This window comes from Schistocerca gregaria, chromosome 2 (assembly GCF_023897955.1).
Source record: "Schistocerca gregaria isolate iqSchGreg1 chromosome 2, iqSchGreg1.2, whole genome shotgun sequence".
Taxonomy (NCBI): Eukaryota; Metazoa; Arthropoda; class Insecta; order Orthoptera; family Acrididae; genus Schistocerca; species Schistocerca gregaria.
In genome coordinates, this window is record NC_064921.1 from 115,369,774 (window position 1) to 115,397,030 (window position 27,257).

Here is a 27,257-nt window from a genome sequence, read left to right on the forward strand (position 1 = left end):
CGAAATGTTGGAACACGTGAGGCAATACTGACCTTACGACTTATCTTAGAAGAAAGATTAAGAAAAGGCAAACCTACGTTTCTAGCATTTGTAGACTTAGAGAAAGCTTTTGACAATGTTGACTGGAATACTCTTTTTCAAATTCTAAAGGTGGCAGGGGTAAAATACAGGGAGCGAAAGGCTATTTATAATTTGTACAGAAACCAGATGGCAGTAATAAGAGTCGAGGGGCATGAAAGGGAAGCAGTGGTTGGGAAAGGAGTGAGCCAGGGTTGTAGCCTCTCCCCGATGTTATTCAATCTGTATATTGAGCAAGCAGTAAAGGAAACAAAAGAAAAATTTGGAGTAGGTATTAAAATTCATGGAGACGAAGTAAAAACTTTGAGGTTCGCCGATGACATTGTAATTCTGTCAGAGACGGCAAAGGACTTGGAAGAGCAGTTGAACGGAATGGACAGTGTCTTGAAAGGAGGATATAAGATGAACATTAACAAAAGCAAAACGAGGATAATGGAATGTAGTCAAATTAAATCGGGTGATGCTGAGGGAATTAGATTAGGAAATGAGACACTTAAAGTAGTAAAGGAGTTTTGCTATTTAGGAAGTAAAATAACTGATGATGGTCGAAGTAGAGAGGATATAAAATGTAGACTGGCAATGGCAAGGAAAGCATTTCTGAAGAAGAGAAACTTGTTAACATCGAATATAGATTTATGTATCAGGAAGTCGTTTCTGAAAGTATTTGTTTGGAGTGTAGCCATGTATGGAAGTGAAACATGGACGATAACTAGTTTGGACAAGAAGAGAATAGAAGCTTTCGAAATGTGGTGCTACAGAAAAATACTGAAGATAAGGTGGATAGATCACGTAACTAATGAGGAGGTATTGAATAGGATTGGGGAGAAGAGAAGTTTGTGGCACAACTTGACTAGAAGAAGGGATCGGTTGGTAGGACATGTTTTGAGGCATCAAGGGATCACAAATTTAGCATTGGAGGGCAGCGTGGAGGGTAAAAATCGTAGAGGGAGACCGAGAGATGAGTACACTAAGTAGATTCAGAAGGATGTAGGTTGCAGTAGGTACTGGGAGATGAAGCAGCTTGCACAGGATAGAGTAGCATGGAGAGCTGCATCAAACCAGTCTCAGGACTGAAGACAACAACAACAACATGATGCAGTGCAACAAGGATCTCGTAAAAACAGCTTCTTGCTTCTTTTCTAAAATCGTGTTTCACAAGTTCATTTGCCTTTTGGGAATGTTATGTTGGAAGGCACGTATTATGTCCGGTTCTTTTATTAGATTTTGCTGTTATAGTGGATACTTAATAGATCTGGATAGTATGTTTAGTTCAAATGAAAGTAAAAAGCAACATTAGCCTAATAATAACATCGATTATATTTTATAGTGCAGAACACGATGCATTATCTTTGCTCCCCACATATGAAGGTACTCGCTAAGATGAAGCATTACTGAAAAACGTACAAAAGCTACAGGAACATTTTCTCAGATTGAAATGTCAACACCTTTCCCGTATGCTAGAGTTGGAGATACTATTATAATACTTCACAAAAATCTCAGAACAATGTAGACATGTAAATATTTAATTTTAGAGAGCACTGTGTTTTACACTGATTGTAGGCCTAAGTGAGGGAATTAATTAGATTCTTCCAGTACCTGGTGTAATTCAGTCTGCCTAGCTGTTTGTGCGCTCACCGGCTTAGAGTAGTATGTTAGCTAAAATATGTTTCCACCTTTATAAGCTTAGTCATTGTAGATTTGCTACATTATCTGATTTAACCTAAATATGAAATGTCTCTTTAGCACGTTATTTGTTAGCCACATGTGTCTCGGAATGAAAGTAGCGCTGAGACACATACTTCGAGGAGTACAAAGAGGTATGTGTACTCCAGATGATGTGTGCCCCAGAGCTATTTTCGTTGCTATAAACAGTGAGGTCCACTGATAGTGAGTGGGCAAAATATCTTGGGAAATTAGCATCAAACGAAAGAATGAAAAGAACAAATCTGTTCGAGTTTTGACAGGGGAAAACAGGTGGGGCTATGGATGGCCCACTAGATGACCCTGCCATAGGTCAAATTGATAGAAACAGCATTTTTTAAAATAGGTAAAGAGATAAACCCATCCTGCTTTTTCCCTGCCTACCCTGCCTCCCTTCTCACCCCCGAGTCCATTTGCATTCCCTTCCTCTGCCTTTCCCCCCTCGTGTCTGCCCGGCCCCCTCTTATGAGTCCCTCCCTTGTCCCCCCCTCCCACTTCGTTTCTCCTCTCCTCCCCCCTTTCTTTTTCCCCTCATCTGTCCTGGTCCCTCCATCTGCTCTTGGCTGTGGTGTGTCATCTTCGTGTCAACGTTTTAGCACAGCGTTTCAAGTGAGTCTTAAGTGCTGTGCATCTTTTCAGAAGTGTTGCAAACGGGAATCTGGGTGTGGTTTTTATATCTCTTGCGAACAGAAACCAGACTGTCGGCGTGTTTTTTTTTTAAATTCCCTGTCTTCTGTTTTACCTGTCTGCTTCCTATGTATTTTATTAGCTACCCAACAATTTGTATTATGTTTTCATTCCCACAATTTTCAATCATTTTACAATATAAGTAAGTCAATTTTTTACGCCTGCTTTGTTCTCCTATTATCTTATTCTTATCTTTTACAAATTCTGTATGCTGAAGAGCTGCGTACTAAGCTGCTGCCTGCCTGCCCACTCCGAGGAGACTCGAAACTCAATAAAGGAAAAAAAAGAAACCTTGTCAAGTCATAATATTTATGCAGAAGACATAATCTGGTTAAAATGGAAGGTTTAACAGTTGCAGGAAAGGTAGATATGGCGTTTATTTATGGCTATTGTAATGAAAATGCCCAACAAGTTTGTGCTATGTATGTTGATTTTTTTCCTGACCGACAGCATCCAAGAGTCCAGACCTTCCTTCGAATAGTTAATGTATTTAATGAAATCAGAAGTGTTCAGCCAAAGAAGAAGACACAACCAAAAACTGCAACAAATGAAGACGCCCAAATAGGTGTTTTAGCTGTAGTTGAGGCTAATCAGCATATCAGTAGCACACAAATTGAGGGGGAATCGGGAATTTTAAAAACCTCGGTTTTGAGAATTCTACATTATCATACATTTCTCCCTTACATATTTCTATGCACCAGGAATTGCATGGCAATGATTTTGAGCGTCGCATAAAAGTTTGCCGCTGGGCATTAATAAATTACAAGACGGAAACAGGTTCTTCTGAAGAGTTCTATTTAGTGACGAAGCGTCATTCACAAACAGAGGTAACGTAAACCGCCATAATATGCACTTTCGGGCAACGGAAATTACACAATGGCTACAGCAAGTTGATCATCAGCGACCCTGGCGGGTTCATGTGTGGTGTGGACATCTAATTGGCCCTTATCTTGTTGATGGCAATCAAAATGGTGCAATGTAAGACGATTCCTTAATCAGTGTCGTACCGATTCTACTACAAGATGTTTCACCTCAAGACAGAATGGCGATGTGTAAGTAGGATGCTCTGGTTTTTTTATTGGTAACGCCACGTAGCACTCTGTAGGAAAATCACTGGCTGTGCTGTGTGCAGTCTGTGGCTGATTCGCATTGTTGTCTGCCATTGTTGTGTTGGGCAGCGGCAGCTGGATGTGAACAGCGCGTAGCGTTGCGCATTTGGAGGTGAGCCGCCAGCAGTGGTGGATTTTGGGGAGAGAGATGGCGGAGTTTTGAAATTTGTTAGACTGGATGTCATGAACTGCTATATATATTATGACTTTTGATGATATTAAGGTAAATACATTGGTAATGAAATTTTAATGCAACATTTTGGTTTACTTGAAAATACACTCTAGATTTAAAGTACTTTCTGTGAGATACCAGATGACACAGTGGTTAGTTTATGTGACAGCTACACAATTATATCACCACGCTACTAATGAGTGACAATTTACAATGTTGCTTTTGCGGTGTATCTGTTTTATATCTGCACAGTTTTTCTGTATTATTCTGGAAAGTAAAATATGTTTTACTAGTAACTTTTGTGGTATAGCTACAATGAGACAGCCTTTTCCGTAGCGCAACAACACATTACATTATAGTATTTTCTTGATCATGATAAGGTTTCCTAATAACTACGATATCTATATGCATAGCACTTCACTTTTGTTTATCATGAGGTAAGTACATTGACTTCTGCAGAACTTAGCTTTCAGAGGACGATAACTACGACACTTCCACAGAGATTATCTTACAACAAGACGCACAGTTTAGCGCTACAGTACACGTATTTGAGTGATTAATTTTGTACTTAAAACATTTATTTGTAAAGATATTTGAAGTACAATGATTCAAAGGTTTTCCGTGATACATTTCATTCCATTGCTGTAATCTGCAACACCTGAGGATATAATTACATTAATCCTCAGGGGGGTACACACTTACTTTGCGTATCATGTGTTTGGCAAGCACAAGGTGCCTTAGCTAATATGGTATTTGCATATAGAATTTTACACATCGGTACCATATTTCTCTGACACAGAAATACACAGGTATCTGATTATTTAACAGAGAAATAATTTTTTTTCTACGTCAGTGACAGATGTTTACGTAATTACACCGTTGGATAACTTTCACACTTACGAAATTAATTTTGTCTGTACTTTGTGAACTGGTCATATTTTTTCGGAACCATTGTGATACTATGAGAGCTTTGAATGACACATTTGGTATGAGATCATGATTTTTAAAGTACGTTTGAGGTAGATGCACTTTTGACATGAGCAGAGAATTTTTTTTAGGTTTTGAAATTATTGCAGAAAGCTATGAGGTTTTTGAGATTTGACTGAGATGTTATGATGTTATTATTACGACGACGATGTGAATTATGCTGTTATGTTTAAGTTGATGCTATATGAGTTATTTGATTATGCTACGTATCTGTTACGATGAAATATTGAAGAAGTGTTGACGAATAAGGTAAGGAATAAAGAGTAGTGGTTAGCGACTCTGGTTTGTGAAAAAGGTTGTTGGAAACCAAGAATCGTACTTTAAGAGTTATGAAATGTATGTAAATGCGTGAATGTATTACAATTGGACACTGTTATATAAATAGGACTTTGTTTCTACAGATGTGTAACGCAAATTCTTGACCTGTTAAATATTTCGGTAAGAAAGGGAAGTGACCGTGACATAATGCGTTGTGAGCGGCCAGATATGCCAGCCGCCTTGAGAAAAAGTCATTAGTGTGTGCCTTTCAGAGGCAAAGGTGGAGAAAAAAGGAGCCCATTAACCTCGCTTTTGACATTCCTTTGTAGAAAGCATTGCAAATACGACACGCTCAAACTTGAAAACATATGATTATACTGTGGAGCTCTTAATTTATGATATTTACTAAAATGCCTAACAAAACGATGAGTAACATTTCACGCCTATTGTCTTGCTAATTGAAACATTTTTTACTGCACTATGAAACGCCATATCGCTAGTGAATGACGTTTCACGCCTTGCTTTGTCTATTTTGGATAATACATAATTTCTAACTGCACTGCAGCATTGGTTAAAATAAAATTTTATAGATGTACTAATATAGATATTTTATGCCTACAGATCCAGTAAATAATAACTTTATGATGTACTTAAAAAAAACGAAGGATCACAAAAAGACATTTCCCTTCACAGGACTTGCATACATAATTTTCTTTTCAACTACTTGGTAATATTTCTCGTAGAATAAGTTGTGGTGCACCACTTTAATTACATAGACATTAAGATGTGAATAGACATTTCCCTTTTCTACATTGTTGTCTTTAGTGTAATATTTTTTTCTGCTTGTGGGTTTGTCATGTTTAGGTATAAGTTATTACATTTATTGCTGCTTGCTTTGCTTACTTGCATTTTTTTGTCATTGCTGTTTGTATTAATTGTTTTGTGCTGCTGCATTGCGTCGTCCCTTAGTTTAGTATCTGCGCTCAGTAGGTTTAAGTTAGCTTAAGAGGGGGTAGACTATATAAGAAACTAACTATGATGAATTGGAAGAAAAGCATTGAGGAGCTATAAGAAAATGGTTTGGCCAAAAAAGTAGTGTACAGTGGAGAAAAACTATTTTTGAAAGAGGATGTGAACAGAATACAGAAAGCATGCTTGGATAGGAATTTTTTTTGGCTGGAGCAAATGTTGAAATAAGAGGGACGATCTATGGAATGAAGTTTTGGGTTGGACTGCAGTATCAAATGTTACACTGAAAACAAACCCTGTCCTTTCATTTTGTGTTATCCCACTATGTGTTTGTGTACCCTAATGTATTTGTTTTCTTCCTGTCTCTGTGTACTGTTTCATAGAATTTTTTCTCTTCTAATACTAAGCTACATTCACTATGATGAGGAATACTGCTATCCTCAAATATAATTTGCATTAATAACATGTTATTTACTTGGTAAAGATGTTTACACATTATTTATTCTGTTTTGTTCTAATGCTCATGTGTGAAGTTGATGTTTCAAAAGTTATTCTCATCTTTTATGTATGTACTTCTGTCATAATTCTTGTAACACTGATGTACATGTTTATTTCTATTCTTTTGTAAAGCCTGTTTTATTACAAATGTTATATATATTGTTATGTTCTTTAATGATGTATTTTGTACCTTTGTTATTATGTTCTTATCTTATAAAATTGTAATTGACACATGTTCATCAAATTAAATAACCTGTAAGTTACATTTCACTGCACACGTTTCTGTCGGTCATAGTATATGGACCAGATGTGAGAAGTAGGGACTGTTGGTGTCTGCATGTGTGTTAATAATTCAGCAAGGGACTGGATAACAGCAGTGGTGGTTCTAAGGACAATTCCAAAAGCTTTGTGAGTGCACAAGTGGTGGTTATGGACTTGCTATATTATCTGCAAGACTCTTTGATGGTGATTGCGCACCTGCACAGTCGCAACAGATGGCTGCTGGCCGTCTCTACGAGGTCTACAGTGGGTCTGCACCTTTGATGACCCACCAATACCATTATTTCTACAAGGACTGCAGTGGGTCTGCACCTCTGGTGGCCCACCAATACCCTAATCTCTACCAGGACTACAGTGGGTCTGCTCTGTGATGACCTACTTACCAATAGTCTTCAACTTCGACTGACTCTGCTGTGGGTTTGCTCTGTTGTGACCCATTACCTGTCTGCATGTCAAGAGTCAGCATTGTCTTTCCGTTGGAAGGACAACAATACTTCCTCAAGACTGCTTAGAAATCCACTACTTCCATGTGCAATTTCTTTTATTGCTCAGACTTTGAGAAAAATACTGCAATTCTACTGTCATGAACGATCAGGACTGTCTTTATGGACTGTGAGAAAAATTTAGCTTTTGGCCAACATTGTATCAATATGTATATTCATTTGATATCTTTGTTATTGTAATTATGAAAAAATTTTATCAAATCATTATTGGCCACTGCCCAAAACAATTTGTAACATTTTTTGTGGGGAGCATGGGGGTTATGTAAGTAGGTTGTTTAGGTTTTTTTATTGGTAACGCCACGTAGCACTCTGTAGGAAAATCACTGGCTGTGCTGTGTGCAGTCTGTGGCTGGTTTGCATTGTTGTATGCCATTGTAGTCTTGGGCAGCGGCAGCTGGATGTGAACAGCGCGTAGCGTTGCGCAGTTGGAGCTGAGCCGCCAGCAGTGGTGGATGTGGGGAGAGAGATGGCGGAGTTTTGAAATTTGTTAGACTGGATGTCATGAACTGCTATATATATTATGACTTTTCATGATATTAAGGTAAATACATTGTTTGTTCTCTATTAAAATCTTTCATTTGCTAACTATACCTATCAGTAGTTAGTGCCTTCCGTAGTTTGAATCTTTTATTTAGCTGGCAGTAGTGGTGCTCGATGTATTGCAGTAGTTCGAGTAACCGCGATTTTTGTGAGGTAAGTGATATGTGAAACGTATTGGTTAATGTTAGTCAGGGCCATTCTTTTGTAGGGATCTTTGAAAGTCAGATTGCGTTGCGCAAAAAATATTGTGTGTCGGTTTAAGCACAGTCATGTATAATTTTTCTAAGGGGACGTTTCAGATGGACTTTCAACACGATGGATGTTCGGCACATAACATTCGTGTGTCGAAGTGGTATTAAATAGAATATTTAACGACAGGTGGATTGATCGTAGAAGCACCATACCATGGCCTGCACGTTCGCCGGGCCTTACGTCCCTGGACTTCTTTCTTTGAAGAAAACTGAAAGATACTTGTTCTTGCGGTTCACCGTCGACGCCTGGAAACATGCGTCAACGTATTGTCAATGCATCTACGACTGATGGCGATCTACTCGCTGTTGAGAGGAATTTCGTTACGCGTATTTCTAAATGCATTGAAGTTGAGGAAACATCATTTTGAGCCTTTATTACATTAATGAGGTTTTTACAATTACTCACGCAGTAACAGCATGCGTTCCCGTAATTTATGATAAGGTCACGAAAGTAAATGTATCACATTGGTACAACACAAATAAAGTCCAAACGCAGCTAGTTTTTGTGTTTTAATTTAAAAATCACATTGTTACCAACTGTGCGTCTAAATGGGTGAGGCATATTATAAGTGTTGTAATAACAAAGCGAAACAAACGTTCCAAATCAAACATTCATTTTTATTTATGTACTATACGAATATATAATAAAAATGGGGCTACCTATTTAAAACAATGCAGTTTCTATGAATTTTACCTACGGCAGAGTCAGCTAGTGGGCATCCATCGCTTCATCAGTTTTCCCTCTTCGCACTCGTACAGAATTGTGTTTATTTTTTCCATTGATGCTAATTTCGTAAGATATTTGACCCAGTCACAAGCAATGGAACATCTTGTATATACAGACTGAGTCACTAACTATTGCCACCAAGAATAACTCTGAACGTATGATAGGAGCTGAAGAGCGTGTCGGACAAAAGTTGCATGGGACAACAGGTCAATAATATGACGGTGGTTTTTTGTTGTTAGGTGGGGTGGTTCCAAAGATATAAAGATCAACTTTACTTTTTTTTAAATGGGATGCTATAGTTTGGTACTTATTTTCTGACAGCAGCTATCGAGACGAATCCAATGATGTATAACACTAAGGTCTTTGAAGGTTAAAGAAGGTCAAAAGGATGACATGAACTTCAATTTACAAAAGGTCTTCGAAGTGATGCCCATTGGTATCAATGAAGTGCTGCAATCTTCTTGTCATGGATTGACACATTCTCACTTATCGAACTACATGTGCTGACAATTCTCTCTCACATATCTTCAGGTAAAGTTGCAATGTCTTTATAAACAATGTTTTTGGATGAGCCGGTGATGACACATCTCCATGTCCAATCGAACGATTTGGGAATTGTCTCTGCAACTCATTTCTAGCCATCAGCGAAAAATGTACCGCACACCCATCGTATTGATACCACATTCTGTTCCTTGTTCCTATAGGTATTTATCCCAATATCAGACCTAATGCTTCTTTCAGGGATGTGGTGTACTTCCTACCATTAAGATTTCCTTCGATAAAATAGGGGCCAATAATTCTGTCCTCCACACTATACTTTCTCCGACCACGGTTTTTGGTGTGTAACTTGTGGCAGCCAATATGGATTTTCAGTTGCTCACTAATACATGTCATGCAAATTAACATTTTCATGGCTCATGAATGTAGCCTCGTTAGTAAATAAAATCAAATTAAAAAGGTGCCATGTCTCTGACTCTGAAGTTGAACCCATCGGCAGAATTCAATGCGACCTATGGAGCCTGTACCAGTTAATTCTTGGTGGAGATTGATATGGTAAGGATGATATTTATGACGATGCAGAACACGAACAACACTACTTATGCCAGATTCCCTTGGGATATGATGCGAAATAACAGAAGGATCTCGAACCACAGTGGCAAGAATACCAATTTCTGTTCCCTCGTTACTAACTTTCTTTTCCCGGATATGTTTCCGATGCGTTAAAGACTCACTTGTTCGTAAATTATCATATACATATTTAAATGTACGACATGTAGGGTGAGTACCTTTAGGACATCTTTCAGCGAATAAGTCTCTAGCTCTCACTGAATACCGTTGCCTTTCTCCATAATTGAGAAACATATCCACTTGTTCTTCTAAGAAATACATCATTCACATTCGCCTGATTCGACGATACTAGTCTTACCATTCCTATTAGTGTTGTATTGCGAAAGTGTCGCCATTTACATGTCAATGGCACATTGGATGGATACGCCGTATTCGGGGAACAATTACTATTTGCACGATATAAGAGACAAGTGTCAGAGCATGTGCTTCCTCCCTAAGTGCCGAAATGATAAGGAATGCCACTCAATCCGTGATAGGAAGATTGCACCACTACATTGATGTCAATGGTCCTCACTTCGAACACTTCTGTAAATGAAAGTTCATGCCACCTTTATGACCTTCGTTGACCTTAAAAGACCTTACTGGTGCACAACATTGGATTAGTTTCGATAGCCGCTATCGGAGAATAATCACCAAACTATAGCATCCCGTTTAAAAAAAAACATAGTTGACCTTCATATCACTGACACGACCCCACATAACAACAAAAAACCACTGCAACACCTGTGCAACGTGGTTATCGTCGCCGTTGGCGGCCAGTGTTACTGTGTACAAGTCATCGAAAGCAATTGACATTGACGTTGCTGGCCAATTCAATAAGCAGCTGCTTATTGGTGGTCCAAAGTCTTTCGCGTACTAAGAATGCAGTTCATGAGTGATGTACAAGCTGTCTATGGAGGCTGTACATGGTTGGCCTTCGCTGTTTTATAGAGTAAGCATGCAGACTGTGGTTGCCTTGAAGCTTTTCCTGATGCAAACTTTTTGGCTCGGAAGACTTGGGGTATAGCGGGGAGTACAGGCCTACTGGCTAAGGTTCCCTATGGTACAGTGGTTCTAGACAAGCCCTTAACTTTGTTTATAAGAAGAAAGAAGTGGCTGAATGCTGACGAATACATCTTTATTTGAGCCAAAGTAGGCAATAACAAATGTAAAATAAAGATTACTGGTGACTGTATTTTGCATTATTGACAGTAAAAATTCATTATCTCCTTTCCTAATTGCTTAACTTTATATATATATATATATATATATATATATATATATATATATATATATATATATATATATATATATATATTACAGGCAGCAAAAATTCCTTGTCTCCTTTCCTAATTCCTTATCTTAACAAAAAAAAGTCACTTGTGTACGCTTTTAACGCATGGTTACGCACTAAGTGTAGTGTGACCTTGAGGCAGCTGATGTGTTATTTATGATGACGAGGCACTTGGCTACATTAAGAGAGTGGATTTAGCCTATGGAGCGGCCTTGGCGTCTTGGTGCCTCTAGAATTAGGGCCCCCTGTTGTCCCATACAACATTTGTCCCACAATCGTTTCAGATACAATCACACTTTCGGAGTTATGTGGGTGAGTGTTTCATATTTTAGAGAACGTTTAGGGTAAAAACTTCTGAATATTGTGCAAAATATTCACATTGTTGGGATACATTTCAGCATGGTCAAAATGGCGACTATGGGAGCTTTTCGCGCCCGGGTTCCTGCGTTCGATTCCCGGCGGGGTCAGGGATTTTCTCTACCTCGTGATGAGTGGGTGTTGTGTAGTGAGGTTTAAGTAGTTCTAAGTTCTAGGGGACTGATGACCATAGATGTTAAGTGCTCACAGCCATTTGAACCAATGGACTATGGGGGCGACATTTTAATGGGTGCTAAAATACTAAATTGTGATCAGTCGTTTCGTTTTAATGCCCACTGTTGTTCCAAAAAATGAGGTGCGGCTTGTTGGATTGTGAATGTCACCATAGGTATGGTGTGCGAGGCTTGCTGCGGGATCATGATGACGTCACTGATAAAGTGGTTGTGGCTTGTGACGTTGTAATGGTTGAACTTAGAAGCTGTATCACTATGAATTTTGTTTGACAAACGATGCACGGTACAGTAGATTAGGTTCTATTGTTCCGTAAATTATTAACAACTTTAGTACATTAAACATATTTTACAAACGCTGCAAAATATGATTGTTTCTTATTGTTGTCTCGTGTTGTCCTGCTGGCCTCGAGATGGTGGGCCAACATGCAGCAGACATGACGGCCATGCTTCGCACAGAGATGCTTCGAGCGTTGTCACGGCGGCGCTGTTGACTATTGCAACAAAAATGCAAATAAATGAAAAGGTTTTTTGTTCCAAAATAAGTGATCAGTTATATTTAGAACGTCTTTAGTCTTGCTTGATTTTACACGTGTTAATTAGTGTTATTACACTTGGCCAGTAGTGTATATTCAGCGAACAAGAAATAAAACTTTGTGATGCGTAAAAACTCATTCAGTGTGTATATGTTTACTGATGCCTGAAGATCTATTTACAAAAATGATTAGTTATTACTTCATGAGAAAATTCTTATTTAAGCATTAACAGTTATCATTCAAATCTGAAGTCATAGTTTGACGGTGAATGGTTTCTGTGACGACAGTTTCGATTATCAGGGATGGTGAAAAAATATTTAATGCAATTTAATCTAATTAGATTCACAATGTACCCTAAAGCAGGGCGTGCGACGTTTAGGTTCCAGTAACTAATATGAGAAGCATAACTGAAAGTATAAATATTAATTGTATAAAAAATTCGAATCCCAGACGATAGAGAACTTGTCGTGGCATTAAAATTGTATGGTTCACAGCGTGATGATAGAGGATGGTGTACTAATACGACGTACGAATATGCTATTGCAAAAGTGAAAATCAGTTGGAATATTCGGATCATCTGTAACTGCGATCCTTTTGGATTCTTGGTCACTAACAATTTCACGCTATCAACTGGTGACGCCCATCGTTAAATTGCCTTGAAACACAAATTGTTTTTAAGTAGTGTCGCTTGAAAATAACCTAAGACCGAAGACAGAAAGTCATGACGAAGTAATAGACGAATTTATTTAGGAGTAAAGCAGCCAAAATGGAAAGACTTAACGCTTTCAGCTGTTGCGAACTTTACCCCTGATTCCTTTCGCATGGATTAAATAACTACTAACAGTGTTAAGCGCTAGTGCATGTATTTAACCGTATCGCTGCAAACTATCCAATTTTTTTACAGCTGCCAATTAGCACATGAGCTAGTACAGGGTGGCCACGTACCTGAGAGGACACGTAAGTGAAACTAGTGATCGTGGGACAGTGAAAATTTGTGGAAACATTTGTAAGGACATGCCGAAGAGACATAATGAATGAACTACTCAAACACATTTTAACTTTCACTTGAGAGTATATTTTGTTAACTGCGTAATATGTTGACTTCTAGTAACTAATGTTGCCCAGGGTGACCACCATTTTCATCCACAACCGCCTGGAAGTCCACTAGAAGTTTCTCTAGTGCTGCCCGAAACATCTGAGGCAGGATGGAATCCTCAGTTGTTGTGACAAAACTTATACAATACTTGAAAATCGCAAATTGCGTCCAGCTTTTTATCTGTGGAAACAGTAAACTATTCAGCAGTTTTTGGCGCAATCGGCCGTCGGTCTCTCGCAGGATCAATTCCCAAATCATCAGTTAATTCCAACATCTGTATCATGCTCTTCAAGCTCAGTGCTAGAAGAGTACCTTTCAGTGTTCCTTTAAAGCGAAGGTACTCGCGAAGAGCACCAGTGCCATATCTGTTGCTTTCGTACAACAGCTTTATGCGTAAAGGTCTGCTCACGTTTTCGAGACCCATGTTGGCTGTCTGCGACTGTAATGCACACGGATGCTTGTGCCTCAGCCACACCTCGCCTTGCCTGTACCGGTCTCTGACGGCAGGTCGTGACACTAAACTACGAGCAACGCATCCGAGCATCGTTTCTATATAATTAGGTAACCATACGATAAGTAGTTTTCCGTCTAGACTGACTCAATTAACGAAAGTTTAATTAAAACAACACAGTATATCATCCCTTCTATTTCGTTATTTATTGTGTCAGCCTACGAGTTAACAATTGTTATCTTGCCGGCCGCTGTTGCCGAGCGGTTCTAGGAGCTTCAGTCCGTAACCGCGCTGCTGCTACGGTCGCAGTTTCGAATCCTGCCTCGGGCATGGATGTTTGTGTTGTCCTTAAGTTAGTTAGGTTTAAGCAGTTCTAAGTGTAGGGGACTGATGACCTCAGATGTTAAGTCCCATAGTGCTTACATCTATTTGAACCATTTGATTGGTATCTTAAGGCGTTAAAGGTGTTTGCAGATACATACCAACAAATTCCGATTGAAACTTCCTGTGAACCAATTTTTGCTCTTCTAACTCTTAATTCTATTTCCTTGTAATTCTTTGCAGCATTATTGCAATTCATACATTTATCAATCTGCTACATGTTTTCACTTATCCTCTATAGTTTTTTCATGTTATTTATCTACATAATCAATGATCTTAGTGTGGTGTCACCGCCAGACACCACACTTGCTAGGTGGTTGCCTTTAAATCGGCCACGGTCCGGTAGTATACGTCGGAATCGCGTGTCGCCACTATCAATGATTGCAGAACGAGCACGCCACACGGCAGGTCTAGAGAGACTTCCTAGCACTCGCTCCATTTGTACATCCGACTTTGCTAGCGATGGTTCACTGACTTCTACGCTCTCATTTGCCGAGACGATAGTTAGCATAGCCTTCAGCTACGTTATTTGCTACGACCTAGCAAGGCGCCATTATCCGTTACTATTGATACTGTGAATCATGTAATGTCAAGAGTGACGTTCGTCATTAATGGATTAATGTTAAGTATTCCACCAACTACGCCCGTTTTTTTCAATTCTAATTCCCTTGTCATGTTCCAGACCCCACGCCAGCCTGCGTGAGCTAAACGCGTGCATTTCGGCCTCCTTTAGTAACACAGTGTTGGCTCTTCTGCCAACCACAACATTGGCGACGAGGTACAACCGCGTTTTTATCGATATTGCCCTGATTTACTTGTGTAATGGCTTCGCCACAATCTCCAGATGTACTGTCCGAATTTTATCGCTTACAGAATCAGCAGACTCTGGCCTTACTGGTTGCCCTTGGAGAGCTCGTCCACGGTCAACGTGCGATGCAAAACGATGCGGCAGCCGCCGCTTCACCGCTAACGCAGCCACAACACGCTGTTGCACCCCCTTTTCGCTCTTTTGATGCTGCACTGAAAGCTGGACGGAGTGGTCTCGCCAATTTGGATTCCATCTCGCCGCCTACAGAATTCAAGGTAATGAGCGGTAGCCTTTTCTCCTTTCTTCAGTAAGGGTGACCACGTACCGTGCGATAGTCAAATTATTTCTCCGACGCGGCCTAGGAACTCTGTTCTAGGAAGAAATTTTGGCTGCATTAGATGCAGATTTCAAAGAATCAGTCAATGTAGTTGCCAAACGGTATACCTTCTTTGGTACAAAACGTACGGCAGGTCAGACTAATCGGGAGTGGGTTGCAACCTTGCAAGGCCTTACTAGAAAATATTGTTTATAAATTGCGCTATTGATAAAAGGAAATGTTTTGATACAGGATGGTAAAAACCAACTACGTTTAACAAAAATGTGAACGAATATTCCCTGAATGGGTTTCCAAGTTCTACAATCGATCGAAGGATGACCTATACCATATCACATCTAGGTTTAATGTAAGTTTCACAAAAGAGAAAACTATCAAAAATGGTCTACAATGATCCTCAATTATCCCTAATTACTTATCTAACTTGTCGTAAATTACAGTGGCTGATGTGGCTTCTCAATAATTATATAACAGAGAAATCATCGCGTTTCAGATTTTTTACTTCAAGTGGCAAATGTGAGCACCATGAGTTTTAATTTACGATCGACACTAGTATTACGCAAAAAGGGGGTGTAACAGATGATACTTCTGCAGTTCTGAGTGAAGCCCTATGCGCTCAAAAATACGGATTCGCGTGCGTTCACTACCTAATCGGTGTTCGTCAGGGGGGCGGCGGCTGGCTCAGCAGCCATCCAGCTCGCCGTCTCGGAAACAACTCTCTCCTAACTTCTCCTTACTACAATTTACCGAAGTTGGTTTTAAAAAAACTATCTGGCTGTGTTTTCATCTGACCAATCAGGGTCTCAATGTTAACCTTAAGCTCTGCCTACAAGAATTCTGTCTATCCAATGAGAAACGTTATACTTTTTGTGGTGGGGCAATGTTTTTAAAGTTTGCGACGTAACGCTAAAACCTGCAGCTGGTGTGGTCCTTTTAGCGTTATCGTAAGATCTATACTGTTCTTCTGGAGGGCTCTATCTTTTAACATGGGCTGGGGGGGGTGGTCCTAATGTAAAAGAGACGCGAAAGAGTCTCACGCAAAAACAAGCGAGTGGTAGTGGCCCTTTTTGTGTTATTGTAAGATCTATACTGTTTTTCTGGAGGGCTCTAGCTTTTAACATGGGCTGGAGGGTGGTCCTAATGTAACAGACACGCGAAAAAGTCTCACGCTAAAATGTGTGGGTGGTTGTCCTAGCGGTAGGCTGCCGATGTGGGTGTCCAGTCCGTCCCTTATCGCAGTGCCTTCTAGCTTAACACGGTTCTGCTCTCGGCTTCTGTTCTCGTTTCTCCCCTCCAAACTTCGTCGGTCTCATGGTGGGAAGGTACGACATGCATTTAGGCATTCTTGTGTTTGTCTGTGGTATTCCATTTGCTCACTCGTTACTCGTATTACTTTGGTCAATTTAATGTCACGATTTATTCGGAGCTATGTGATGTACTACTGGATTTGCTTATCATGTCAGGGTTTTCATTGAAGGTGTTGGATTTTGCCTGACACCTTACAAGTGCCAGATTACAGTACCAAGAGAAAGCAAATTTCGTGTCCTCATTTCAGGGCCAAACATGTCATTATTCCTGAAGAAGATATGTATCTAACAAATAACTGAACTTACTTAACAAATGGAGTTGGTGCAGGGTACAAGTCCCAGTTCAACGCGAAACTATCTCACTTTCAAGTTTACAGTTGCGAACACTTTGTTACTTGCAAATGAATCAGTGCTTAACATCTTTTGTGGTTGAATAATAGTGACAGCAGTTGCTGGATTGTAGTCCGGTGCAAACGTACGTCTAGTCATCTATCTATCCAGTACGAAATCGTTGCTTGGTTAGTTTTGGATAGAGGTCCTTATCAGAATAAAACGGGTCAGTATGCTATTTTTAGTTGATACATGTGTACAATTAGCTGCTTATGAACGTCTTTGATGTCACTTTGTGCCAAATGACGTGAATCTTGCAGCAAACTTCGAGAGGTTGTTTAGAGTGTCTTGCGCAACAAATTGACGATAGGAAACCGTGTCTGGTAAAGTCATCCAACGACGCTACAGAGCATCGAACTTACAGGCACCGACACCATCCACTATGCGACACCTTCAACACAAAATGTGACTTGCATGGAGACAGGCAGTAATCGAAACGTCTTGCCATGCTGTTTGTTATTCAGTGATCGCGACTCATTTCCACTATCGCGAATGGAGAAGATGGAGCTAGCTGCTGCGTAGACAGGCCTCGTAACCTCTGGGGGAGGCCAGGAGAAAAATAGGCTTTGAATGAAAACCCGTATGTGGAACTGGCGTCCATCAATGATTATGCGCAAAGCATTAGATCCAATGGACATAAGGCCTTTTTACGCAACAGCTCTACATCTACGTGATTACTCTGTTATTCACAATAAAGTGCCTGACGGAGGGCAGAGGCAGGTACCACCATCTTCACCGTGGCGCTCGTGGCAATTAATCGCGACCACTGTCTAAAAAACAACGTTTGGTGAATATTCGACTATGGTGAGTGACCGTACAAAGTCACGTTTGCTGCAGAAGGGGTGGCCTAGCGGCTGTCGCTGGATGACTTTTCCCCACTCCTGCTCCTCTTCTCGCTTTTCCTCAAGAGTCCTTGTGCAGCCCTACTTGTGCAGCCCCTCGAAAATGTCGCAACACTTCTGGGATAGCCCATACATCCATGTGCAACAAAGATTACGATGAAGATACACTGTTGATGTTCAGGTTTCCGTAGAGCTCTTGCTGCTGTTAATGGCAGTTTTTTCTGACTCAGAAAATCTTTAAGCTGTTTATCGAAAGCGACTTTCCAAGCCAACGACGTGCAATAGGTGATTTGATAACTTTCAGATTATCATACTTTGAAAGTACACACATTAATCCAAAATCTGATATTCAGAAAACAGTTTAGTTTTAGCTAAGGACTACTAAATGATTTATTCGATACAGTTATAGCTATTAGTTCTCACAGATATTAATGAGAGTGGTAACATGTTTGAAATACCATTTATCATAATAAATTTGAGTTTACAAGCTTTGAGGGGTGTTTCATCTCTGACAAAGTCTCTCCTAGTTTTCTCTAGAGGTATCATAAAGTAAACAATTTATATAGTCGAACAGCTGTACCAGACAGAAATAGAAGATCTGCAAAGAAGTTATGTCATATGAAATACACCCAATGAGCGTGAGGTATAAGGTGACATCAATAATTAATTAGCAAGTTATTATGGCAGTCATAGTAAATTTTACTGAATGCTGAAGTGTATTTCAAAGTTAAATAGACAGATGACACTATTTTTCAACACAGCAATGTCTGTAAACAATGGTCAGAACGTCTTGGCAGTGGTCCAGTTCCTCTATAGATGTCAGACCCTTAGTGACGTAACTGTTCTTCCATCTTGCTCCCATCTTGCTCGTATGATGGAAATCTCATGGCCCTAGATCTTCCTTCCTTCCCGATCAGTATCGTCAACGTCTTTGTTATCTTTCTCAAATTCTGGGCACCATTTGAGTACAGTTTGGCTGGACACTGCATTTGGTCGATATACTGCCAGAATTTCACCGAGAATCCGTGTGCAATTTAGACGTTTTGCACCCCACAATGAGTCTTATCGCAATAATTTAGTGTGCCTTTCCAGTTGCTGTGCCATTTCAATTGCACACAGTTACGCACCTGTTACCTGTACCATAGATTAACTGTGTCTGCAGGAAACACTGAACACGTACTGTCTTGTGACAAGTCGTCGTTCTCGTTGTACAATGGACTTAGCGATGGACGGCAAATGTAACTTACATTCTGATGTCTGTACTTCCCCTCTTGATTCACCTTCAAGCGAAGGGAGAGCGCCACATCAAGGCTATACTCAGCTGTTTCCGCAGCGATGGCAAAAACATCACATAAGCAAAGACATCGCATTACTTTTACAATGATAATTTGGTAAGGCTGGGAAAGTGACATGAAAGGATGGAAAAATTTTATTGCGCCTTCATTGTTAGTAAGCTTGATTATTACAAGGAATTTTTAAAGACTTTCAACAATGTACAGCGTACATTTTATTGTTGAAAGCCGTCTGAATTGGTCAGTAAGTCGTCTGCGATTGAAAAGGGAGAAAACCGATCTATTGTTTTTGTGGTGTCACCGCCAGACACCACACTTGCTAGGTGGTCGCCTTTAAATCGGCCGCGGTCCGGTAGTATACGTCGGACCCGCGTGTCGCCACTATCAGTGATTGCACACCGAGCCCCGCCACACGGCAGGTCTAGAGAGACTTCCTATCACCCGCCCCAGTTGTACAGCCGACTTTGCTAGCGATGGTTCACTGACGAAATACGCTCTCATTTGCCGAGACGATAGTTAGCATAGCCTTCAGCTACGTTATTTGCTACAACCTAGCAAGGCGCCATTATCAGTTTCTATTGATACCGTGAATCATGTAATGTCAAAAGCGACGTATTCTACCAGCTACGTCAGTTTTTCTCAGTTCTAATTCCCTTGTCATGTTCCAGATCTCACGCCAGCCTGCGTGAGCTAAAACGCGTGCCTTTCGGCCTCCTCTAGTAACACGGTGTTGGCTCTCCTGCCAACCACAACATTGGCGACGAGGCACAACCGCGTTCTTATCGATATTTCCCTGATTTACTTGTGTAATGGCTTCGCCACAATCACCAGATGTACTGTCCGAATTTTATCGCTTACAGAATCAGCATACGCAGGCCTTACTGGATGCCCTTGAACAACTCGTCCAGGGCCAACATACGATGCAAAACGATGCGGCAGCAGCCGCTTCACCGCTAACGCAGCTACAACACGCTGTTGCACCCACTTTTCGACCTTTTGATGCTGCACTGGAAAGCTGGACGGAGTGGTCACGCCAATTTGGATTCCATCTCGCCGCATACAAAATTCAAGGTAACGGGCGGCAGCCTTTTCTCCTTTCATCCGTCGGGGTACAAACGTAACGTGTGATAGTCAAATTATTTCTCATACGCGACGTAGCAACTCTGTCCTACGAAGACATTTTGTCTGCATTGGATGCATATCTCAAAGAATCGGTCAATGTAGTTGCGAAAAGGTATACCTTTTTCGTACAAAACGTACGGCAGGTCAGACTAATCGGGAGTGGGTTGGAACCTTGCAAGGCCTTACTAGGGATTGTGCTTTTGATTGTCAATGTGGGCTCCCTTACTCAGATACTATGGTACGTGATGCAATTGCACAGAACGTTTCTAATGTTCGTATAAGGGAACAGATTTTGAAACTAGTAAATCACTCCCTTCAACAAGTGATGGATATATTGGATCGGCAGGACACACTTGACTTTGCTCAGGAATCATTTGAAACTTCGCCAGCAGTGTATCAGGTTACCCGGCCCGCCGGGCGAGCTACAAGGAGCAGTAAACGGCCCTCGCGTCCGGCCGCGCCGCTGCCGCCAGGCTCTCAGCCACGTGTGCCGCGCCAGCACGCAAATGCAGTGATCAAATCATGGCCGCGGTGTGCTACTAAACATTCGCGTGAGAATTGCGCGTCATGCCAAGCTATTTGCTTTTATTGTAATAAAAAAGAACATGTTCAGAGTGTTTGCCAGAAAAAGCTCAGATCGGAAGCTCAAACTCGTTCCAGGCCCTTTGGTTTGCGCTGGAATCAGAATCGAACCAAGGATACTCAGGCTCGCGAAACTTCGCCCATGGAAATGCATGTAGTTCATTCCACTCCGCCCAGTGCCACTCTCTCTAACAGTGACTGTGTTCGTCCCAAAAATAGTGTGCGTCGACATCGCCGGAGCTCCCGTCAGGTCGCAAATGGTTATGTACCAGTGACAGCTGACGTTGCACGAGACAGTCGCTCTTGTCGTCAGCAGGACAATAAACTTTTCGTAGACTTGGACATTAACGGCAAAGTGATACCATTCCAGCTCGATACCGGAGCTGCAGCTTCACTGATCAACCAAGGCACTTACAAACTGATAGGCACACCTCCGTTGCGTGACGCAAATGTTAACAAGCTATTCAGGTCAAGAGATCCCTGTGTTAGGACAGTGCAGCCGTCATGTAACATACAAAGGACAAACAAAACTTGTGTCATTTTACGTCCTTCGTTCTTCTTCTGCAGTGAATTTGTTTGGTTTCGATTTATTTCAGTTGTTTAACTTGTGTATAGTAAATCAGGTCCTATCGGTGAACCAGACTGTGCCTTCAGACAGCGTTTCTCGTCTATGTGAAGAATTTGCCGGCATTTTTGCACCGGGCCTCGGTTGCGCTAAGAACTATAAAGCACATTTGGAACTGAAAGTAAACGCGCAACCGAAATTTTTCAGAGCGCACAATGTTCCGCACGCATTGCGTGATGAGGTCGCAACAACATTACACGATTTGGAATCACAAGGTGTAATTGAACGTGTGCAGGCTTCTCTCTGGGCATCACCCTTAGTAATTTTGCCAAAACCTTCCGGAAAGTTGAGACTTCGTGTGGACTTCAAGGCAACTGTGAACCGACAACTAGTGATTGCAACTTTTCCTTTATCCCGCCCGGAAGATATTTTTGACAAACTGTGCCCGGGTAAATATTTTTCGAAGTTGGACCTCGCAGATGCGTACTTGCAAATACCGGTGGACAAAGAATCCCAGCGCGTTTTGGTGTTTATCACGCATCTTGGGTTGTATCAATTCAAACGACTGCCATTCAGGTGTGGATCCGCCCCTGCATTTTTTCAGCAATATCTACAAAGTGTTTGTGCGTCGGTCCCTACTGCAGCTAATTATCTGGACGATATTGTGATCTCTGGAAAGACGGAAGAAGAACATTTGGCAGATCTCAGAACATTATTTCAGGTCTTGCGACAAAATGGTCTTCGCTTGCGGAAGGACCAATGTGTGTTTTTTGCTCGGGACTTGCCGTACTTGGGCCACGTACTCAATGTCCAAGGCATACATCCCAGTCCCACACACCTTCGTGCCATACACGACTTGCCGTCGCCGCAGAATTTGAAGCAGCTACAGAGTGTGCTGGCAAAAATCTACTATTATCATAAATATATTCAGCATGCCTCCTGCATTTCAGCTCCGCTTCATCGCTTACGCCGTAAAGGTGTTCCGTTCGTCTGGACGACGGAATATGAACGTGCCTTTCGCCAGTTGAAATCGGCGTTGCTTTCCAATACTTGCCTTACGCCATTCGATCCCCAGAAGCCTCTTTTGTTGTTAATGGGGGATGCATCAGATTTCGGGATCGGTGCTGTGCATGCGCACAAAGATATATCGCACGATCGCCCTACTGCCTTTGCGTCCAAATTGCTCTCGTCTGCGCAAAGAAATTATTCACAGATCGAGAAAGAAGCATTGGCTCTCGTATTTGCTGTTACAAAGTTTCATGATTTCTTGTAGGGTCGTCAGGTCACCATAATCACGGACCACAAACCTTTGACATCGCTTTTTGATCTGACGGATCCTGTACCTCCACGTACAGCGCAGAAATTCATTCGCTGGTCTATTTTCCTCTCGTAGTACCGCTACGATATCTTGTATCGGTCCACTGCTAAGCACGGAAACGCCGATGCGTGGTCCCGCTTGCCTGTTGCTGAGGATAGGGCATTCGATTCCTCCGAACTTGCTTGCATGTTCATTGATGCGGAAACCGATTATGTGGTCGAATCGTTTCCTATTGATTTTCGTCGTGTAGCTACAGCCACAGCTGCCGACCCTGTCCTTGCTACCGTTCTGCGTTTTGTTGCTACGCAATGGCCCTTGTCAAAGTCACGGGTCGGGGACCCGTTGGTTCGCCGATTTTTTGCTCACAAGGAGAGGCTTTTTGTACGACGTGGTGTTTTGCTGTTGCGTTCTGATAATGATCAGTCCAGGGTCGTGGTGCCACGTTAGTTACAGTCCTCTGTCTTACAGCTTCTCCACCAAGGACATTGGGGTATAGTGAGAACGAAACAACTGGCTCGTCAGCGCTGTACTTGGTTCGGAATCGATGCCGCGATTACGAATATGTGCTCTTCTTGCATGGTGTGTGCCGAACAACAATCAGCACCACCGCGGAAATTCTTTCCATGGAAAAAAGCCACTTCCCCTTGGCAACGCATACACTTCGATTTCACTGGTCCATTCTGGAATGCTCAGTGGTTGGTTGTGGTAGATTCATTCAATAATTTTCCTTTTGTTGTCCGGATGTCTTCCACGACGTCATCTGCCACTATACAAGCGTTATCCGCTATCTTTTGCATTGAGGGTCTTCTACAGACCATTGTTTCCGACAATGGCCCACAATTCATGTCCGCAGAATTTCAGTCATTCTGCAAGGCCAATGGTATTCAACATCTGACGTCCGCGCCGTTTTCGCCACAGTCAAACGGTGCCGCTGAACGATTGGTCAGGACTTCAAGTCACAGTTGTTGAAGTTGAAAGAGTCGCATTCTCGGGAGGACGCGTTATTGCTCTTTGTGTCCTCGTATCGCACTCAGCCCCGAGAAGGTCGCTCGCCGGCTGAGTTGCTCCACGGTCGCCCTCATCAAACCTTCAGGTTCCTGTGCAGCGGCAGACACCTGCTTTTGCTCCAGGCGACTTTGTCTAATATCGCCACTACCGAGGTTCACGGCGTTGGCTCGAAGCGCGCATTCTTCGCTGCCTTGGATGCGCTACGTATCTGGTTTTGGGGGCCTCTGGTGAGGTGCGCCGGCATCTCAACCAGCTGCGCCTCTGTCGTCGCATGGGATCTGCCGGTCGGCGTCTGCTTTCAGCGACGGTGGCGTCCGGTTAGCGCCCAGGGGACCTATGTACTGGGTCGCCTCAGCCCCTGGTGTTACCGACGCTGCCTTCCATTTTGCCCCATGGCGACGCGCCGCCGCCACCGCCGCCTGTTCTCCTGCCGGCGACGCCCGCAGTGGACGCGTCGCTGCAATCGCCGGGCGCCTCCCTGGGTCACGCCGATCGCTTCTCGGGACTAGTTGTCCTCCTACATGGGACTCTTGCCCGCTCCGGACCATATGTCGTCTTCGCCCGTCGGGTGCCCCGGCCCGATGGAGGTCGACCCTTCGGGTCCTCCTCTCGCTCTACTGGCCCATACACCGCATGTTGGCGTGCACCCTGGAGCAGGTTTTCAGGCGTTTCCTAGCTCCCCGCGGTCCGAATGGCAGGGTGCGGGTGGCACAGCCTCGCCTGTTATTAGGCTCCCCACCTCGTCGCACACGTCAACATGGGGTCCTCCCCATGGCGGGCGGAAGCCTTATGACACAACCGTATGCCGATTTGCGCGGGAGGAATGTGGTGTCACCGCCAGACACCACACTTGCTAGGTGGTAGCCTTTAAATCGGCCACGGTCCGGTAGTATACGTCGGACCCCCGTGTCTCCACTACCAGTGATTGCAAACCGAGCGCCGGCACACGGCAGGTCTAGAGAGACTTCCTAGCACTTGCCCCACTTGTACAGCCGACTTTGCTAGCGATGGTTCACTGACTTCTACGCTCTCATTTGACGAGACGATAGTTAGCATACCCTTCAGCTACGTTATTAGCAACGACCTAGCAAGGCGCCACTATCCGTTACTATTGATACTGTGAATCATGTAATGTCAAGAGCGACGTTCGTCATTAATGGATTAAAGTTAAGTATTCCACCAGCTACGTCCGTTTTTCTCAATTCTTATTCCCTTGTCATGTTCCGGGCCTCACTCCAGCCTGCGTGAGCTAAAACGCGAGCATTTCGGCCTCCTTTAGTAACACGGTGTTGGCTCTCCTGCCAACCACAACACTTAGGTCAGTGTAAATAACAATGAAATACACAGATAAAACTCCAGAAACGGAGAGTGGCATAATATACTTAATAACATGAATAATCCCTATTTCAAGATACTTTGACATGGTAACATATTATCTTTGGGTCCGTGACTGAATGGTTATGAAGTATTAGAAAGCTCCTTCCAACACTTACGTGTATTTGAGTACTGAACAGGTTCAAGAAGTTATATTGCTTGTACGAAATCCAGATGATGTTATGGTATAGGACAGTCAAATATTATTTTGATAGCACCAATACTGACAAGTTGCTGCATTTGTTTTTGAGATTGACACAAAAATGGCTCTGAGCACAATGCGACTAAACTTCTGAGGTCATCAGTCGCCTAGAACTTAGAACTAATTAAACCTAACTAACCTAAGAACATCACACACATTAATGCCCGAGGCTGGATTCGAACATGCAACCGTAGCGGTCACGCTGTTCCAGACTGAAGGGCCTAGAACCGCACGGCCACACCGGCCGGTAGAGATCCATCAGAGAATGCAAGCAGTTTGTGGTGATTGTGTTGAAGTGAGTACTGTGCATCGTTGGGAGAGTAAGTTGTTGAGGCGGGAACATCTGACCTGCATGACAAACAAAGAGTTGGAAGTCGTTTGACACCAACAACCGAGTTTAACAAGTAATATGTTGACAGATTGATTCAGGACGCTCGTTATATTACTCAGAGAGCAATTACAAGCACAATCGGCATTTCACAAGAACGTGTGCGTCACATTATTGCTTTGTTTGGCTGTCGAGAGATCTGTGCACGATGGGTACCCCACATGCTGACTCCTGAAATGAAAGTACACGGCATCCTAGATACAGTCCAGATTTCGTACCGTCTGATTTCCATCTGTTCCCGATAATGAGAAACGACCAGCGGGACATAACTATGCTTCTGATGAAGACGTTGAGAGAAGTGTGCGACTAGGAGCTGAAACTGAGTGTCAAGTCCTACCATGACAGCTTCAGAAAACTTGTTCATCGTTGGCACAAATGTATCCAATTGCGTGGTGAGTATTTGGAAAAGTGAAGATTGGTAATTAAAGATCACAGGAATATTTCTGCATTGGATTTATTAAAATATTCCCATCCAAAACCAATTAACGGAGGTGGAAGCACTCCTTTTCATTCAACCCTTCTAGGTTATAAACTAGAATTTTTAAATTCTCCTATCAAAATGCTCTCAGTTAACACTGAGAGAAAATAGGACTAGGATTATGAGAGGGAAAATAAATGTCCTGGACTGACCACAAACAGTACGACATCAAATGATGATTAACACTGAACAAAATACCTAGTATAAACCCGGGAGCATTTTCATTGGTGCTAATAATTAACGAGATGTGTATCTTAGAAATGCTTTTTATTTGCTGCTGTTGTTGCAAAACATTGTAAGAAATGTACAATGAATCTCTGGTGGCATGTTTCTTCTAAGGTGTTGGGTTCATCTGCTGATGTTAGTGGCCGTATTTCCCGTGTCCGCCGTAGCCTCCAGCAATGCCACCAGAGTAGCCACCTCCATAGCCAACCCCATAGCTACCGCTGTAGCCACCGCCGTAGCCACCGCCGATGGCTCCTCCGTAGCCTCCACCAATGCCGCCGCCGTAGCCGCCTCCGAGACCTCCGCCGACACCAGCTCCGCCTCTCACGACGACAGGTACCGGCTGGTTGACGACAACGGGCTGTGGTACTGGTACGGGGACTGGGCTAGGGACACTCACGGGTACTGGGACTGGCCTCTGCACGGGGACAGGGTACGGCTGTGGGACGGGCACCGGTACCGGCCTGTTGAGTGGCACTGTGACAGGAACCCTGACTGGGACTGGGACAGTACGCTGCACTGGTACTGGGTACGGCACGGGGACCTGCTTGGTGATGGCGATGTTGGTCACTTGACCTCCTCCAACTGCAGAGCTGACGCCACCTCCATAGCCGCCTCCATAACCACCACCAAAGCTGCCCCCATAGCCGCCCCCATAACCACCGCTGCTGCCGCCACTGCTGTAGCTGCTGGCTCCGATTCCGTGGTCGATATATCCGCCTCCGCCATATCTACCCAGGGAGCCTACCACTCCCCGTTTCTCCACCTGCTTCTCCTCGGCCAGAGCCAGTCCAAAGAGTAACACGCACACCTGAAAATGAAAGCGAAGGTTATCAGCAGCAAAGTCCAG

General features: G+C 42.7%; 1 protein-coding gene across 27 annotated transcripts in view; it reads right to left on the minus strand.

The window, feature by feature from the left end:
• The window catches only part of LOC126336460 (uncharacterized), a 231,731-nt gene that overhangs the window by 143,118 nt on the left and 61,356 nt on the right, over positions 1 to 27,257 (minus strand). For 4 of the 27 annotated variants that reach the window (XM_050000194.1, XM_050000195.1, XM_050000192.1 and 1 more), the window contains exon 3: positions 27,011 to 27,173. The exons of 20 other annotated variants lie outside the window; for them this stretch is intronic. In XM_050000194.1, the coding sequence (XP_049856151.1) occupies positions 27,011 to 27,173 (163 nt within the window). Of the gene's footprint in view, positions 1 to 26,951; positions 27,219 to 27,257 lie in introns of all 27 variants that reach the window. 3 more of the 27 variants (XM_050000183.1, XM_050000189.1, XM_050000193.1) reach the window with 2 other exon arrangements.